Source organism: Crotalus tigris, unplaced genomic scaffold (genome assembly GCF_016545835.1).
Source record: "Crotalus tigris isolate CLP2741 ecotype Arizona unplaced genomic scaffold, ASM1654583v1 scf7180000017937.1871474, whole genome shotgun sequence".
Classification (NCBI taxonomy): Eukaryota; Metazoa; Chordata; class Lepidosauria; order Squamata; family Viperidae; genus Crotalus; species Crotalus tigris.
Genome location: NW_024096729.1, coordinates 456,795 through 476,684, shown reverse-complemented (window position 1 = coordinate 476,684; position 19,890 = coordinate 456,795). Strand labels below are relative to the sequence as shown.

The 19,890-nt window shown below is 39.6% G+C and overlaps 1 protein-coding gene across 2 annotated transcripts in view; it reads left to right on the top strand.

Annotated features, from left to right (window-relative positions):
• Positions 1 to 18,938, top strand: part of NCKAP1L (NCK associated protein 1 like) — a 111,219-nt gene extending 92,281 nt beyond the window's left edge. For both annotated transcript variants that reach the window (XM_039344737.1, XM_039344736.1), the window contains exons 28-31: positions 4,352 to 4,468; positions 6,867 to 6,976; positions 14,217 to 14,306; positions 17,889 to 18,938. In XM_039344737.1, coding sequence (XP_039200671.1) covers positions 4,352 to 4,468; positions 6,867 to 6,976; positions 14,217 to 14,306; positions 17,889 to 18,014 — 443 coding nt within the window. In that variant the 3' untranslated portion in view covers positions 18,015 to 18,938. The remainder of the gene's footprint in view (positions 1 to 4,351; positions 4,469 to 6,866; positions 6,977 to 14,216; positions 14,307 to 17,888) is intronic.
• The last annotated feature ends 952 nt before the right edge of the window (positions 18,939 to 19,890 follow it).

Sequence of the window (19,890 nt, the reverse complement as noted above, 5' to 3'; positions counted from 1 at the left end):
TGAATGCAACAGCTCACCTGGTGGCGAGGAAAAAAGGAGCAGAGACCCAGCAGCTTCTTGATGTGCCCCTAAATCCTGCTTTCTCACAGAAAGACTGCTGGTTTCATATCATGAAAGTATCTAAGCAAAACTACAGTCCTCCTGTCATTCAATCAGTGGCCAACAAAAAGACAGTGACTGTGCCCCTCTTTACTGCATCTAAGCCAGCTTTTGGCAACAGCCTTGTTCTATCCTTCATTTTGATACCCTGAGGAAAAAATTTCCTGATTCCTTTTCTAGAACTTTCTTGGTTTAGATTTTTTTTTTAAAAAAATGAAGATTTACTACAGTTTGTGTTCTGCAAATGAAGGTAAATGTACATGACGCAGGATAATGATGCCGGATCCAGTCTGAGTCAGTCACCAGAGGTATAGGTTTATTCAGTGCTTTTTTTCTAAAAAAATAAATAAAAAAGGTGCCAAAACTCACACACGTCATACAACCTGCTTTGCCTACCCTACAAGGTTCCATCCAAAAAAAGTGCCGGAACTCCATTCTGGGCGTTCTATGAGAAAAAAAGCCCTGGGTTTATTCTTCTAAGCCAGGGGTAGGCAATCTTGGCTCTTTTATGACTCGTGGACTTCAACTCCCAGAATTCCTAGGAGCCAAGGTTGCCTATCCCTAAACTGTCGGGCTTCTGCTGGAGGCCATCATCAGAACTCTCTCCAGAATATGTGCACTGGGCTGTTGTATTTATATGGTGCTTGGTTATATGTAGCTTCTAGTTCTTAATTAGGGTGTTGATGGCTGGTTATTAAGTCATCGATTGCTACTTCCTTGTGCCAATGCCCCCTCAGCTCCGAAGTACCTGGTAAGTTGGTGGTAAATCAGCACTCCTGTTGACTGACAGGGAACCAGTTTCCCAGCCCGCAGTCATTTCCCTGGCTATTTTTGTTCCTATTCGGGCAACAATCTTCTAGTAGCTGCAAAATTGAATGCCTGTCCTTGTTCCTTGCAGTGTGAGGCTACCAATGAGTTCGGGTCTCCTCTTTTAACAGCTCACTCTTATTCTCACAGTCTGGTGGTTGGCTTCCTTCCCCTCTGTCCCATACAGCTGCAGGAGCTGTCCATGCAGGGAATCTGGTAAATTATGTTTGAAGTTTTTCCCACTTCCAAACGATTCTTGTAGTGCATGATTTGTCCTTGTATGATAGCCTCTGGACAGTGGGCGATGTCCACTTGCAGGTCTCGGAGGTTGCATTCTGCTGCTTCTGTTTGTGTTTTCTTCACTTCCCTCCAGCTTTTAGGAGGGTCCCTAATGCAATCCCAAATTGCCTTAATACCTGACTGAACCTAATTTGAAAGTCTGCAGGCTTTTTTCCAGTCCATCTGAAGACCTTAATTAAATGCAGACTCCATGGCTTAAGCATCCGTCACTTTCCCTCTTTCCCTCTTTCTTTTGTTTGCCATTTTTCTCAGTGAAAATTTCTGGAGAGTAATTTGAAAGCTTGCATGCAATTTTGTGACCCTTTCTCAGAAAATAAAGGCATTTTGCGTAAGGATAATGCTTAATATGGTTCTTGAAAAGGGTTTAACTAAGGGCAATATCTGATGCTGCAGTTGCTTATGCATGTCTTCTCTGCATGAGGATGTAAAGAATTATAGGAGGATCATCTCTGTTTCAAAATGACCTGCAAAACTGTGAATTTGGTAGATTGGGACTGCCATCTTCTTGCTACCTGAATTGTCTTGAACATTTTCCTTTTTACTGAGATGTATAATATTTGTATTAACTAAGCAAGTTATTATTTGCCTGGTGTCTGCCATGCTAGCTTCAAGCTGAATGTGACTTCGTTGTAGTATGTTATGCATCTCGCTTTTGCCTGGGGTGACTCCCAGCAAGCTTGCTTCCTTCCTCTTCCTGCTGGCTCAGGAAACCATGGTTATGTGGCACCATTCAGTCGAAGTCATCTCTTCCTGCCACAATAATTACATTCCCAAGAATTCCCCCCCCCACACACACATATAGTGCAATGGCATGCTTGGGTAAACTATGGTTTGTTGAACAGGCAATAAGAAAAAAACCTGAGGTTTTCAAATGAGTGGGTTTACACATTGTCTCAAAAAGCACAATCCACATTAAAGTTTGGCAGGGCCTGTGAACCCAGCTTTGCTCTGCATAATATGGTGGCCTATTAAGGATTAATGAGGCCTGAAGAGGGCAATGTTGATATTCATTTTATACTGTATTATGAACTGAATCAAATCAGCTTTCTCTTTCTTCTTGCATATACATGCTTACAAATATATATATATAATCTGCACCAGAGAGACACATTGGTCTCCCTCTCAGTTTAAGGAACAATAATGAGATGTGTAGAACTTACGGGATTTTTTTTTTCTCCTCTCCTTTCCTATCCTCCATCCCCCACCCATTATTCTAGTAGTGTCTTCTTTTTATTTATTTCTTTATGATGCACACGTGTTGATTGAAGCAGAGCTGAGCAGTCTCAGTTCTGTTCAGCTAGCCAGCTCCTTCCATCAGTTAATTTATTGGCTTGTCAGAACTACCATACATTTTTTGGCAGGGAAAAAACCAAGAGTAAAGCTTAAAATTATACAAGATATTCGTGAGAGAGGTGGACTCAAGGTACCGAATTTGAAATTGTACTATGATGCTGTGGTTTTAACATTAATTAGTGATTGGGTTAATTTAACAAATGCAGAAATACTCCTCTTGGAGGGTTGGGATTTACTTTTTGGATGGCATGCCTATTTAATTTTTAATAAAAAAGTTGACCGGGTTTTTAAATCTCATATTATAAGGATTTGTTTACTTCGGGTTTGAAGGAAATATTACAGAAGTGATTGTAAAATACCATTATGGGCTATACCCTGGCATGCGATAGAGGGGATAAGGAGAGGAGTCAAGATGGATAGCGTTTCTTACGCACAATTACTCAGATGGGATGGTAAAAATTGGCAGTTAAAATCTTTGGAAGACTTAGCACAAGAAAATATTATATATTCATGGTTTCAGTACAGACAAATAGTGGATAGATGGAAGATAGTTCGTAATGTGGGTTTGCTGAGAGAAGATGAAAATTTTTTCAAACAAGTAAAAGATCAAAGACAAACTCACATTAAGACAATTTATGGGGTGCTAGTAGAACTGGATTCAGAACCAGAATTAATTAAAGAATGTATGATTAAATGGGCACAAAATTTTGGTGAACCAGTTCTACTAGATACCTGGGAAACCATCTGGGTGAGGAATGTTAAATTTACACAAGCCCAGAACTTAAGGGAGAATTTTTATAAAATGTTTTATAGATGGCACCTTGATCCACAAAAAATGTCTCGTATGTATCCTGACTTACAGCCTAAATGTTGGAGATGTGGTTGTTTGGATGCTACTTATTATCATATTTGGTGGTCGTGTAAAAATATAAAAGCCTTTTGGATTAAGATATGGTGGAATATTCAAAGAATTTTTAGAAGGAGGGTAAAATTTACCCCACAATTGTTTTTGTTAGGTATTGTTACCGATTGTGATACTAAGGAGGTTATATTGATGTTAAATTTAATAACAGCCGCAAGGTTGTTAGTAGGGCAATATTGGAAGAAGGAATCTTTGCCTACCTTGCAAGAGTGGTTTTTTAAAGTTTCTTATTTGGTGAAAATGGCAAAGATTTCGGCTTTTTTAAAGGATCAATTGCAAGAGAACTTTGCGGTATGGGAAAAATGGATAGATTTTATACAATACAAGTTGGATATAAAAATATTATTTAGTTTTTCAATAACTTATATATACATCTTAATATTTTATAGATTGTATTTTTTATTATTTTCTTATTTTATTTATTTATTTATTTTTCTTCTCGTTCTTTATATTTTTTATTTTTATTTCATTTTCTTATATTTCTTTTCTTCTTTCTCTTTCTTTATTATTATTTTTTTAAGCATTTCTTTTTTTTTTGTTCTCTAACATTTATCCCTTTTTTACATATATATTATTAATTACTTTATAAGTTGTTTAAGTAATGTATTTAGACTTACTCATGGTTTATATATATTTTTTTAAGATTTTAAGAAATTTTAATTAAGCCTATATTCAGCTCTGGGAAGGTTGAGGGAGGGAGTGGGAGGGTTGGGAAGGGTTTTTTTTTTTTTGTAAAAACTTTAAAAATTTTCAATTAGAAAAAAAAAGAACTACCATACATTTTTTTTAATTCTCCCCTCCTTGCTTCCCCCCCCCCTTCTTGGGGGGCAAGCCTTCTGAGCAGCTGAGCTGGAGACAAAACTGCCAATGTAAATCAGACTTATTTCTGAAATCTCTTGGTGTACACCATCCTTTTTGTCTTCCTGATAGAAAGCTCATCCCCCGAGGAAGATTACAAGATAGCCTGCTTGCTTCTAGTCTTCATAGCTGTGTCTCTGCCACTCCTGGTCTCGGATCCTTCTTCTATTTACCTCACTGAGATAGATGGTAAGAGACATAATACCAGCATGGAGCAACGTCTCCAAATGTCTGCTAAAATATTTGTTTGCTGTCTTATCTGGTTTATATGACATGTTAACTTTTGACTCAAGTTGTAGCAGTTTAAACACAATCTGTATCCTGACTTGGGGCAGCTTCCCTACCGCTATCTAAGATGCAAAAATCCAGGGATCCAGAAGTGACTTTTTGTTGCTATCTACTGGTTGCCTGGATTATGGCAGCAAGTTGTGGAAGACGTAAGCTTGCTTGCCTGCATATTTATTTAATTATCAAATTTATATGGCTGCCCATCTCACAAGAAGTGACTTGTGTTGTTGTACAGCAAAAAAACCCTATTAAAACAATAAACATGTCAAACACAGTCATATTAAACACACACACACAGACACACACACAGAGGAACAGACACACACACAGAGGAACAAAGAAAGAGAGATAGAGATTTAATTAGCAACATAGCATCTCTAGATGTCACCAGTCCCCTGAGACTGCCAGGCCTGATGACAAACTCAGGTTTTGAAGTCCAGAAAACAAGAAGGGATGGATCTGTCCTCACTTCAGAGGGCAGAATGTTCCATAAGATGGCTACCACAGCAGAGAAGGCCCACCTCCTCAAGCTGCCAAGCATAGTTCTCTGAGAAACAGGACCTGTAGCATGCCTCTCTTGCCAGATCTAATGATATAAGCAATTGGGGAATACTTAATATAATACTCAAAACACAGTCCAATGTGATGACTGGATCTAGGTTGAGGTCTACATAATAGTTAATGTTTGTCTATGCTCTGAGAATGCAAATATAGCTGCTCCTGCAGCTACATTTCTCCTCACTATATTTTGTTCCCTTCTCCGTCACAGATGCCAGCAGGATCTGATTCACATATAGGGACCACCTAAAACAAAAAATCATGTTTGTAGATCTTGCCACCTGAGAATTCCTGAAGTGCTAATTCCTCTTCTGGTTGAACCAGGCCTCTGTTTGGAGAAAGTGATGGCCAGATGGTGGATGAAATGAGATTTCCCTTCTCCTTCCCTGGTAGTATGAGAGGGAATGGAACCAGTTCTTGGGGCAGTTCAGCATCTCTTTTCCAATATGTTAAAGGCTAAGCAAGGCAGATCTTAGCCCAAAGTACAGCCTTTTTATCTGGGATCACCAGGGTTAGGGAGTAAGCTTAGCATGAAAAATATTGCTGGCTGCAGCTGAAAAGGCTTGCACTAAGAATCAGTGTTAGGCAATCATATAGTCAGACATAGCTCTGGGCTACTTCCAGCGTTTGATGTCCCCTTGCCATAATATAATATTTATGATGGTGATTTGAACACTTCTAATTATATGTCTAAAGTTGAGTTTCTTTTGAGTTTGAGGCCAAGTTTACTCCTCCTTCCTTGTCCCTCATTGGCTGTACCATGGAAGTTCATTGGATAGCTTTGAATTAGGTCACATTGGTCCGAGCAATTGTTAAAGTTCTGAAATGCTGCCTGAGGGTAGCAACAGTACAATTTTTAGCAGATGACATTGGCCACTCCCTTTCTTTAGCAAAAGCAGCCAAAGATCAGGATTATAACTGCATTATGGAGACAGGTAAATTGGGAAACATCCTTGCATTGTTGGGAGCTTACTGTTGTAAGCTTACAGTACAGGTGCTTCCTCAAATTTTAAAGTCCACTTGACAGAGCAGAATATGGTTTTAATTTTGCAAAAATACCTAGAATTCTTTCTGCAGTCCAGGAAGATCCCTCTCAAAACAAATGCAAAGAACTTTTACAACCTTACAGATGGTTCTCGACTTACAACAATTCATTTAGTGACCATTCGAAGATACAACGGCACTGAAAAAAGTGACTTAGGACTATTTTTCACCCTTATGACCATTCCAGCATCCCCAGGGTCACGTGATTTACATTTGGATGCTTGACAACTGGTTCATATTTATGACGGTTGCAGCGTCCCCGAGGGGGATCACGTGATCACATTTTGCGACCTTCTGACAAGCAAAGTCAATGGGGGAAACCAGATTCACTTAACAACTGGGTTACTAACTTAACAGCTGCACTGATTCACTTAGCAAATGTGGCAAGAAATGTCGTAACCTGAGGCAAAACTCACTTAACAAATTTCTCACTTAACAATAGAAATGTTGGGCTCAATTGTGGTTGTAAATCCAGGACTATCTGTACTGATACAAGGGGAAGATCATCATCAAATGACCTCCTGCAGCCTTTTAGATTGTTAGGAGGTTTGGTGTTATCCTCAGGCCCTGAAATATTGCCCCCTCCCAACTTAGTATTTTGGGCAAAACCAAATAGCTGTAGGATGTCCATCATTACTAAGGGTACCGTGGTCTACTATATTGTTTGAACTCAACTCTTGCTATCTCTTTGCTGCAGGTTATAGGAACAATATCCACTGCCTTGCCAAAGCTATCATCCAGGTGTCAGCTGCCCTCTTCACCATCTACAACAAAAATATTGAGAGCCATCTCAAGGAATTTCTGGTTGTGAGTGGAACTCTTGATCTTTCTTGTGTGTGTTCTTCCTCCATGGGTTTTCGGGACTCTCTGACTCTCCTTTATTTCTCTAGATCAGTACTATGTTTGTAAACATTAGGAGGGCCACAGCTTAGTGGAGGACAAAGGTCGCTAGATTGTGAGCCTCCTCTCCTCTCCTCTCCTGCACTGCCCTGCCTGCTCGCCCCTCTTCCCTCTCCCCCCTCCCCTCTCCTCTCCTCAACACCTCCCCTCAGCTCACCTCTCCTCTCCTTTTCCTTTCTTTGCATTTTTTCCTCCTTATTTTTCTTTACTTATTTTTTTTCTGTCAAAGTTTGTATTGTGTTTATTCTTTTAAAAAAATAACCTAAGGGCTAGGTTTTTTTTTTTGCTGGAGCTTGATTTAAAAATCAAATCAAAACATACCTGTTGCATAATAAAATACTTGCAATGTTGTTCATCTTTAAAAACACGCTCCTGCATATTATCTTCTGAAAAATCGGAGCATGGCAATTCATTTTCATGAATGCTGTTTGTCTGATTTTTTTCATTCTGGGAAAGGAAGATCGAAATGTTCTAGCAAATGTACAATAATGTATGATTAAAGATACTGCATTTGTACTGAGGGCCAATCTCTTCTCTTGCACACAATGGTCATTATCGGTGTCATTTTTATAAAAAGGCAATATCTGAATTGCTCCCTTTGTTGCATCCACTTTTGGTTTACTCTATGGAAAATTGGTGGTTTGTTTCTTTCTATTTTTACTGCTAGTGAAAATAATTTGTTTACTGAGAAAGTAATTTCTCTTTCATTTGCTGCAGAAAGATGGAGACAAATCTATTTGGTCAGATTTAAGGCTGATAATCATGATTCCATTTTATAAACTATGTTCACTGCAACAAAAGTTATATATACATCTGATTCTTATGGTTAGGGGGAAAATACATTGTCAATCAATTTCATTATTTTTTTTAAGGAACTAATATTTGAAATTGTATATATGTCTAGAACGACTTTTGTTTAATTGTATGCCAAGTCACTGTGGCTTGTTCAATATTGCTTGGAGTGGTACTGTATGTGAAAAACAATAGTACTATAGACAGGCTAGCTAGGAGGAAAACAAAAATCCAAAAGGCATATCTTTATTCTCCACCTGAAGATCTACAGTACCAAATGCTGTGTATGTTCAGGCTTTCAAGTTTCAATGTTTTCTTCATTAATCAAGGTGATTAAAAATCCAGAGGACAAAAGGAGGAGAGGAAGTGCGGTATAAGTGAAAGCCAGATCTACACCGTGAACATTAAGCCCAATTTGACTTCTGCCCTCTGTCCATTTTTCTTATTTGAATCATTTTGCCTGATAAAAAATTCTTGAACACTTGAACACGTGCAACTAGTTTGTACATTTTCAGTTGCTGTCATAAAAATATTGCCTCAAGAGGAGTTTGGGCTTTTCTAAATGCTTCTTATCGCCTGTTAACAGCTGGCCGTTCCCTTTTGGTCTTCCTTAAACTCATATGTCTTTCTGATAAGAAACTGCTTTAAATTTCTGCTTCCTTCCATCTGTGAAAGGAAAAATTCTGGCAGGCCATGCTCAGAAACACTGCCTCCTACACAGGCCAGACATTTTGGGCTGCTACTTGATAAAAGAAAACAAAGAATGGAGAGGTCTGACCGAACAATCTTCTTGAGGTTTATTTTCCAGTTGCCAGAGGACAGACATTCGCAAATTGGACATGACTGCCTACTACCCCCTTATTCAGGGACCAGTTCCACGGTCTTGCAGATTCTCCTTGACCAAAGACATTTCTCCATGCTAATATTTCAAGTGGCTCACACTTTGCACAACTATATCATCCCACACAAATGTTTTTTTTTTAAAAAAAAGGTAAACCCACTGGCTATTAGTGATGGATAGAGGTGCCCCTCGGCATGATGGCTTCTATATTTCTGGCCTCTGGGAATCGGTATATCTGTTGATTAGATGCCAGGCTGGATTTTCACTCTGCCATCCTGCCAGGTGAAAGGGGATCACGGAAATGAGGAAAGCAGTTGTGGGCAATAAGCTTTATTACGCAGTTCCTGAGCTGGCACCTTGCAGGTAAATGTTGCTACCATTTTCCCCCTAGGATAGAGGTCCCCAACCTTTTGTGCACCAGGGACCGGTTCTGTGGAGAGAGGTATCTCCGTGGACGGAAGGATGAGTGGTTTTGTGAGCTGCCTGCATCCCGCGGATGGGGCTTTGCTTGTTTGTGCGGACCAGTTGTTGGCATGCTGCATCCCAGTACTGGTCCACAGATTGGGAGTTGGGGACCCCGGCCCTACGAGACTGGAATTCAACAGGGAGAGCACAGTAAAGAAAAATTCTTCACCAGTTGAGTTTCTGTTTTGAATCCTTTAAAATATCCCCCCCATGAGATATTATGTTTTTGTAATTGTTTCAGGGTGTGAGAAAAGGTGAACCCCTAAAGAGGTTGCTCCAATCCAGTAGAAATGCATTAGTTTTTAACTGATTAAATTTACATATCACACAAACAGAAAAGCTGTTTTTATCAGGGTTCTGAAAAGAAGATGAATGGGGTTTTTTTCCTGCAGAATTTACCGTGTTTTTTAAAATTTTCTTTGTTTAAAGAAAAGTGATTTTCATTATTTTAATCACACCCGTGAAAAAAATGTGCATGCATTGAACCTTTTAAGTTAATTAAAAAGAAAAAGAAAAAAGACACAGGCCTTGATTTTCCTGAGCTGAGGCACTTGCTGATTTCTGAATATGTTTGGGAAATGCAGCCTTGTTTTAGAAACTTACCTGGTAGTCATAAGCCACCCAGACTGTAAGCAAGCGGAACAACCTGTTCATTCCGTCTTCACGGATCAGCTCCGTTTCAGTGCTAATAAGTGCCTTCCGTAAGGACCAGATTGGAAATATAGCAATGGAGAAAAAGGATTTGTTTCTGCATCAGCCTACGTGGTAAAAGTCCGTTTAGTTCACTATCTCAAGTGTAGTAGGCAGTAAAGCAGATGACCTTGTCAGATATATGCAGCAACTGTTGCCTAGGCAAAAGAGGCTGAGGCATTTTTAAGTCCAAAGCAAATGAGATTGCTTTTGGAAATAGCTGAGGCAGGCACATCTTTTGATTTTCTGGATTATAAAAAGGAAACAGGGTACAACCTGATCAGACTTGCAAGTTTCTCTCCTTATAGCCGACATCAGTCAAAATAATTCTAGCCTTCCAGTGAATTGGTTCCTTGGTCAGGTCTACTTAATGGGTAGAGCAGGAGAGCATTAGACTTGTCTGAGCTTGATGATTAAGCAATGTTGGGTTTGGTTAATACTGTGTAATAGACTGAGAAGTTGAAAAACATCCAAGAAGGAATCAGCAATCGTATTCCATATTTTGCCTGAACTCAGCTCAATTTGAAGGATGGGGGGGGGGAATAGATGGGATAGGCAATATTTTGTTGATGGAGACTACACTTAAGGACTGGGGCAGGTGGGAAAGACTCAGAGCAAGAATTGGTTTTATCTCATTGGTAGACTCTTTGACTGAATGTTTTCAGTAGAGAAAAAAAAAATATGAAATTAGGCTGCTAGTAGCCAGGCTGAATCTCTAGCATCTCTAGTAAAAAGTAAAAAGTCAGTTATTCGGGAACCTAACTAAATCTTGTAATGCCAAGAATTAGCAGTACATCTTGCAGTCTTACATGCGAGGAAGGTTTTAATGGGAAATGCCCATTTCAATTTATGTATGTATTAAATTGATAAAGCTACCGGTCTCCCAAAAGGAACTCTCTCAATATAGTCAATTCTCTCAAATATTAAAGGGAATTAATTTGAAATAATGAAAGACAACCCTTTACTGACAGAGAAGTTCTAGTACAATCAGTGAAGTCTGTCTAACAAACATTTTAGTTGCTTGAATGGGATCCTGGATTTCAAAACACACACACAGCTCTTTGGAGGGAATAGTATGTCAGAGAGAAAGCAATTGGCCTCTTGTTTGAATGTTGCTGGGCAGTTCCTTCTGGCTTTCAAAGTTATCTGTAAAACCATGAAAGCCATCCAGCTGGGTGACTTTGGGTCAGTCACTCTCTTTCAGCCCCAAGTCACCTCACAGGGTTGCTGTTTGGGGGAAAGAGATGGAGGAAGGTGTGTTGGATATGTTTGCCACCTTGAGTTATTTGTAAAAATAATAAAGGTGGGATAAAAATAAATAAATAAATAAAATATCAGCAGGTTTAGCATTGGCCGAGGGAAAATGTTTCACAGAGCCCAGGGCAGGAGTACTAAGGAAGACCTCCCTCCCATTCCCATAGTGCTTTTCCCTATCTAGGAGGAGAAGAGAAACGGATCTTATCTTCTTCCACAGGGGAAAGGAAAGCAGTTTGGAAGGAGCAACGCTGAGGAGAAAGAAAGCTCATCTAGGAAGCCCTAGTGGCTTTCAGAGTTTTTGAGCCGCAGATAATAGATGTGAAACCCTGGGGCTGAAGTTGAGCCCAAGGGAACAGTTGAGTTTGTTGCTGCTGTAATGTTTTTTTCTTCTACTCAGTGATATCCTTGCTTGTTTAACTCTGTCATTGAGCTAGGCAACTATCCAAGATTGATAGTTCTGGGAGACTTTGTTTGTCTTCACATGACAGAATTTGATGCAGCCCTGGAGATCTTGGCCCCAGGGACCCAACCCAGGGAACTGAGGACTTACTACTCACAGGTGGTCACATACTAGATGTGGTTTTTGTCTTGGGGCAGTTGTGACATGATCTGAAGTTAGAAAATATCATCATCAGAAATATTAGACTTATTCTTCATAAATACAGGTGTAATAGCAAAAAGTCTGACAGCATTTCCTCTTCCTCCCATCTTACATCAAAGAGCACCAAGGTCAGATAATCTTCTTTCTCAAATGCATTCCTGCTTTCCTCCTCATGTTTTACTAATAGTTGCCGAATATGTACTTCAAGACTGTCATAGTATTTGATGGATAAAGTCACTTAGTTCCACTCTGAGTTAGATACCAACCGGGCTGGTCCTGACAAACTGATCAAGACACAACCTTGCCCTATTAACTAAGAATTGTTCATTCTGTGATTCTTGAGAAATTGGAAATGATCTTCATGACTGTTAGTCCAATCACATGTTTATTAGAGCCATGTCTCTTGTTGTTTAAGGCTTCATAAGAGATGACAAGTGACCATCTACATGTGATGGTAAATTCATCCTTGAAAGAGACGGGTGGTTTTTCCTGCTTTGAAGGAGTCAGTGGCATGCCTCCTCTTCAAGAAGCCATCACTTGATCCAACCGTTCTGGATAATTTTCATCCAGTTTAGCATTCCCTTTTTGGGGAAGAGTTTTAAAAAAGGGTCAGACCATGGCTTCAGAGGTCCCTTGAGGAGACAGATAAAATGGACCATTTTCAGTCAGTTTTCAGGCCAAGACACAGAACAGACCCGGCATTGAATCCCCTTGATGTCTTTGGAGATTCTCAATCTTCCAGGTCATGGTTGTCCCAAAGGTGCTTTTTCAGGAGGCAACTGGACTTTCTTGTTTTTCTTTGAAGACGTTTCGCTTCTCATTCGAGAAGCTTCTTCAGCTCTGACTGGATGGTGGGGAATGGAAGGATTTCTATTCCTTGCAGACAGCTGGTCATTTGCATTCTTTTAGAGAGTTGTTGAGGTTTATCTGTGTCCTCAGGGTTACCTGAGTAGTGCAAATATGTGACCCCGAGGACACAGATAAACCTCCAAATGGCCTGAATATATGTCCTCGGGGTCACATATTTGCACTACTCAGGTAACCCTGAGGACACAGATAAACCTCAACAACTCTCTAAAAGAATGCAAATGACCAGCTGTCTGCAAGGAATAGAAATCCTTCCATTCCCCACCATCCAGTCAGAGCTGAAGAAGCTTCTCGAATGAGAAGTGAAACGTCTTCAAAGAAAAAACAAGAAAGTCCAGTTGCCTCCTGAAAAAGCACCTTTAATGATCCTCTTGTTGGTTGGAGTTAGGATGGGAATGATACAGTTGTCTTTGTTCTTCTTGAACTCTCAGTCAATGTATCAATCATGACATTCTTCTGGACAAGATGTTATAGTTGTTCTGTGATTGTCCTGCTTTCATTTGGTGTTGACGGATGGAGAGAGGTCCAGCCTGAGCCTGTGATTTGTGGCTTGTCTAGGGGCTCTATTCAACCTTTACATGAAATTGCTGGGTGAGGTCATTTCTTGACAGGAGGTCAGGCATCATCAGTTTGCTGATGATCCATAGAAACATGAGCAGTTAGAGGTGACTTTTGGTATGCCCCTGTAACACTTTCACTACTTTAGCTGAATTAGTTATCAGTTAACTGCTGAATGCAATTCAGGATGCTAGTTATCACTTATGAAACTGTTCATGACCTGGTTATCTTCCTGGGACCAGCTTTGTCCTATCGTTTCTGTCCACCATATAAAATACAACAGAATAGGCACAGATTGTGTCTCATCTATTAAGCAATCCGATCTGATGCGATGTAGGAAACATACCTGCCCTTTGGAATGCTCAAAAATTTAAATTCTTCCAACCCATACAAGCTTTTAAATTATCTCTGAAAACCTATATATTTCCTCAAGCTCTGGGATAGGTTGGAGTGTGCCCAGCTGATGTACAGTATCTCTTTGGTTATATGTCTGTTCCTCTGCTACATTTATTTTTTATGTTATTTCTTTGTTTGTTTTAGGTAATTATTTTTAATCTGTACACCACCCAGAGTCAGCATTGAGTTAGACAGCCTTATAAATCTAAATTACAAATAAACAAAATGTCCACTTCTAATTGTGGTTTCCATCTGAAAATAAATGGGACAAACTTTGTAGCTATGCTTGGTCCTTAAAACAGGAAGATGGGTTATCTTTTGTTTAAGCATGAGGGCATTTTATAGCTCACCAAAATAATGTCAGTGTCTTGTTCTGTGATGTCTAATAATTTCCTCAACTTGACCAGTGTCTCTTTCAGAAAAGAATTTAGATCTGCAGTTTAAACTTTAATTGAAATGATTAAATTAGAACCGTGGAGGCAACCTTGGCTCTTTTATGACTCGTGGACTTCAACTCCTAGAATTCCTGAGCCAGCCATGCAGGAATTCTGGGAGCTGAAGTCCACAAGTCATAAAAGAGCCAAGGTTGCCTACCCCTGATAGAACCTCATAGTTCTAGTTATTGTTATCATAGAAAAACTGGCTCAAGTTTGTTATTTTTTTTTCCTTTATGTTCATAGCTGGCTTCTGCTAGCATCTCACAGGGAGGGCAAGAAGTTGACCGGATGAAAGCCAAGAATTGGGAATCCATCTCATTGCTCCTGTACTTGGTGAGTGTCTGAAAGGTCAGGCATTTGGACGGGTGTTTCTTTTATACTGTGGCTCAAATAAATGAAAATCAAATTAGATTGCTTTGTGTTTTTCAAGGTAATATTTGGAGACAGAAATAAAAAATCTCTAAGGTAGAAGTGAATAACTTGTGACCTGTAAAATATGTTCAACCATCTCCCGGCAACTAAAACTACTACAAACAGTGGTGAAGGATGCTGTTTGCAGTGTATTAGCTGAAAGGCCAGACAGTCCCTATTTCTGTGCTAAAAGCACAAGTTTGCTGAGTACCAGGAGTAAAATCTGATCCAAAAATTATTCTAAGGAATATTATCAAACCCACCATAATTTGTTCTTTTTTCCTCTTCCCTCCGTCCTTTTTTTTTTTTGCATCTTGCACATGAATGTGTCATCTTTCTAGAAAAGCTGTGAATCTTTAGAGGGAAAGATTCATGATAAATATTGTTGAGAAATGTCTGTGCTGATCAGATTACTTTCTAGCACCTTCCTTTGGTTGGAGCTTGGTGGTGGCACCTACATTGAAGTCTGGCATGGTAATACACATGCTCCAAATTAAAGGACCAGAGGATCGTTGATTAACCAATGGATTTATTTTGTGCCATCAAGTTGTTTTTAAGTCCTAGCAACCACACAGATAGATTCAAGATCCAGAGAATCACGTACCTTCATATTTCTGTGTAAGGATTTGTCTGTATATACATAGGGTAATTGGCTATATGTAAACAGATATTTAAGGTCACAACATTTCAACTTTCTTCCTTTAGAAATCCCTGAGGTAAGATACAAGAACTTCCTGATCAATGAAAGACTCTGTCCATGTGGCAATGTTATATTGGAAAAGCTAGTCTGTACTCTAATCTCTCTCCTTTATAGATATTCACTGAATCTAGATAAGAGCCTCCTAATATAAAACATCCCATTTGTACTCAATATATTATATGTACATTATTTACTTGCAGATAAAGATTTTAATATGGCAGGGGAAGTAGCCTAATTTTGTTTGGCAGTGTGCCAAGTACAGCTGCTATAAGGAGGAACATAAATCAAGACAGATAAGAATTATTGCTTTTTGTATTGTTTTCATGAACATTTAAATAATTGACATTGACCGGTAACTGTAATAAAGAGACAGATTGTCTGGCTGATAAATCTGGTTATACCTTAAACATTTTAATAATTCAGTAGTGTATTAATATAGCATTTGGCATTTCAGTAATTTGGTATGTTTGGATGTTAGTATTTTGTTTATTTAATAATTTAAGCATTTTAGAGAGTCTTTTCTTTGATTCCTTTTTCCTAGTAGTTTAGATAATGAATAAGATACTTGAGCTTGTTTGGTGTTAATTGACATCAAAAATGTGGTCATGTGACTGACGACCCTCCCCCTTTTGTTGGAACTTCAGAATTGGTCATAAGAACCTTTTGGTCCGGTGCGTGTGTGTGTGTGTGTGTGTGTGTGTGTGTGTGTGTGTGTGTTGTGTCTGTCATAACTTTGAACAATTGCTAAGCAACCAGTTGCAAGTCAAGGACTATCTGTAATGAAAACTGTTGCACCAGAAACTGCCGCCCCATTTTTTAAAAACATTTTTCATTGTCATAAAGTAGCATAGAGTCTGCAGCAAATAAGCCAGGCTACATGACATGACTTACAATAGGAGGAAATAGTTGTTAGATGTCAGATCTTTTCGTTTACAAAGAGGGGAACTGGTCAATACTTATTATGCATTTTTTTTCTTTTTTTTGGTTGTACTATCATCTCCTCCTCCTCCAGGATAGGCAGCAGGAAAGAATGACTCCTTCGTGGGCGGGGTGTGTGTGTGTTTACTATTACTGGGCTGGACATCTTAGGTTGATAAAAAGAACTACCCTGGTTGGAAAAAGAGGACAAAGTAGTCCTTGTAGCAGCTCAGGTGATGCATCTCCATTAGGAGCTCCCTTGGCAGCAGGAGATGGTTATTGATTTTCTTGCTGATGGGAGAAGACGGCTCTGCCGGGTGGGGCCTGGCTTCCTGGGTGGGATTTGATATTCTTCACTGGCCACATAGCTTTTGCAGCAAAGCAATTTAAATGCAAATACTACTCTCCCGAGTGTGTGAATGAGTTAGCCCAGCCTGGCATTCACTCATTATCCCGACTGGAGAAGAGGTATAGCTGCTTCATCAGCATCACCTTTGGCAGGGCCCCCATTGCTACGGTAACTCCTGCTGATCATCAAGATGTACTGGAGGGTCAGCAGTTGTTCTAATTTCTGAGGTGTCCATAGTGGAGAAAGAATGCTGCAGACTGTATCACACACAGCCAAAAATCAACAGACAAAGAAATGGAGTTTCATTCCCTGGATACTTTCAGAAAATGATCAAATAGATTAAAAAAACAAAACAAAACAAACAAACAAAAAAAAAAACCAGAAACAGCCCTTAAAGCTGTAGAATTGTCATAGAAATTCTGGTTGGATTATGTATTTCATAATCCAACCAGACTGTAGATTGACAAGAGTTGGCAATTGTTTGAGATGGGACTTCATTTGTCCTGCTTGGGGTCTTAAGTGTACCCACACTTAGAATACTGCAACCAGTTTTGGTCACCCCAATGTGAAAAAGATGTTGAGATTTTGGAAAATGTTCACAGAAGAGTAACAAAGATGATTAGGGGCCTAGAAGGTATAACATACAAAGAATGGTTGCAGGAACTGGGTATACCTAGTCTAGTGAAAAGAAGGAGCAGGGGTGACATGATAGCAGTCTTCCAATACTTGAAGGGCTGCCACAAAGAAGAAAGGGCCAAGTTATTTACCAAAGCACCTGAAAGCAAGACAAGAAACAATGGAGGGAAACTAATCAAGAAGAGAACTAATAAGAAAATTCCTAACAATGAGAACAATCAACCAGTGGAACAAATTGTATTTGGAAGTTATGGATGCCCCATTACTGGAGGCTTTTCAGAAGGGACTGGACAGCCATTTGTCAGAAATAGTACAGGTCTCCTATGCGAGTGGGTTATTGGACTAGATGACCTCCAAGGTCCCTTCCAACTCTGTTAATGTTACTGTCTATGGCCCCAACAGATTTTGCAGTTCCGAAATAGTATTTTAATAGTGCCACGCCTTCACTTCTGATAAAGTAAATGAATTTGTCTTCTTCAGGAAACAAACTCTGAATGTGAATGTGATATATATTCTTGTTTACAAGAGATAGCATGTCTCAAAGGTGCTTTTTCAAAGGCAACTGGACTGTTTTTTTTTCCTTGAGGAAGAAAAGAGGTTTTGCTTCTCATCCAAGAAGCTTCAGTTGCGAAGCTTTTTGGATGAGAAGCAAAACATCTTCTTCCTCAAGGAAAAACAGCCCAGTTGCCCTTTGAAAAAGCACCTTTGAGACAACTATGACCTAGGTGATTGAGAATCTCCATATACACAAGGGATAGCATGGCTCCTTCCAGAGTCCAGAATAGAATCTGGATATTTTATTAGGCAGGATGCTTGATTCTGACCTGTTTATCAGGTGGCAGTTTTAGGTAACTCAGTAAATTATTTCTCTGCTTTACTTCTGATTTTATATCTCTTTCAGCTTGTGGAAGAATCATCCTTCTTGACTGTTGATATGCTGGAGACCTGCTTCCCTTATGTGCTGCTGCGAAATGCTTACCGTGAAATCTCCCGAAATTCATTTTTGAGTCGTCTCCCTGCACATTGAAAAGTCTTGTCTTCTGGTCATCTACCCAGATTGCAGTTGCTTGCCAGCGCATAAATGCAGAATATTTGGCAGGAGTGGAGAGGAAGGATAGATGTTTTGACCCTTCACTTTATTGTCTAAGGACAACCAACACCAGCTTCTTGAGTGCTTAGCTAACATTTCATGGCCTTTGTTTTGGCCAGTATTATTACTAGTCTAAATTGTATAGCCATTTGGTGATGGCCATCAAAGTTTTTTTGGGATACTTATTGGTAGAATGTGCTACGTTTTACCAGTTGCAGCTTTTTGTGGCCTTTTAAAAATGTCTGCTTGGACTGACCAGCCCTCAAATAAACCCCAAAATGGTCATTCCACTCACCTGTAGAAAAAAAATAAGTCTAAATATTTTTCCACACACATTAATTATTTCAGTCCACTAATTATAATTTTTATAGTTTAGATTGTAAGCTAGGGTAGGCACCAATTCTTGTAATATAGTCTACAAATAAAGCTATCAACTATTACAATAATCACTCCTGAGGAAAGCAACAGCCTAGAATCTTGTATTCTGAGTATGTGTCAGAAAATTTAATCAGCTTGATTGTTCTTTTTGTTTTATTTGAAAACAATCATGGGAATTGTAAACAAGGAAAAAGGAAGACATTCCTTAGACTATCTACCCCTTATGTCTTTCCCAGCCTGAATGACAATTGATGCACTGGCTTGAGATAGAACTGGAGCCCAAAGCATTTAGACTGAACTGATGATAGGATATAATGACTTAGGTTTACACTTGTTAATGGTTTTTTTTTTTAACAAACCATCATAGCTGGATCACACAAAACTAATCTAAAAGCCACAACAGAAGGATGGCAGGAACCTTTAATGATCCTTTAGTCATGCTTGATAACTTTGGATAATAATAAACTTGGAAATTGTTCTGTACTCCGTTCGCATGCGAATGATGAAGACACATGGCGATGCTGAACAACACTTTATTCACCTTCTACAACAACCAAGCAAAAGCAAAAGGCAAGCAGGCCTTTTTATATGGCTAGAAACCCGGACAATGTCAACCAATAGGAACAGAGCGTTTTCGCGCCTTGCGCATGCGCACAAGGCTGGCACTGCTCTGTCTGGTCCCCGGGCAGCTTTTGGAATGCCCGGGACCAATGCTACATCCTGAGCCTGTTTTTGCAGGCTCAGGACACAACAGAAACCCTCAAATTTCTTGCTCTCTTTCTTCCCAAATGATTCTGAGGATGAAAAAAGAAACAGTATTTGTTCTGTGTAACGTGAAAATTCATTGAAATGAACACACACACACACACACACACACACACACACATGGCAACCTTTTGGAAATATTTCCTTATTTAAACAGAGAAACAGGATGAACACAGGCAAGGAAAAAAGAGTGGGAGGGTAAACAACTTCCAATTTCATGCTGGCTTCCCCACTGACTTGTGGGAAGCTGGCAGGGAGTGTAATAAATCACTCCTCCTCCTTGGCTGACCCATGGAACTTTTTGCCACTTTACTGAAAGAAGAGGAAACAGGGAGTTGTGGACCCTGAGGATAACTGCATCCCATCTGTCCATTCCAGCATGACCCTAAAGGATGCTTCTCTCCAGGGAGAAAGAGAACAGCCCCTACCTCTCAAGCAGGCATCCCAGTCGATCCCTTATTCTTCCATCCATGCTCACTGCCACTAAGAGATTTCATATTTCAGCCTCTGTTCCAAAGCAGCCAATCACTGTTCACCCATTGGGCCTTACTGCCAATCATTTAGGTACAGTAGTGGGAGTTGGAGCAATTCCCAACTTCCTACTGGCTTTCCCACTGACTGCTTGCGGGTAGCCAGCAGGAAGCATTGGAAATGACTCCTTGGCTGACAA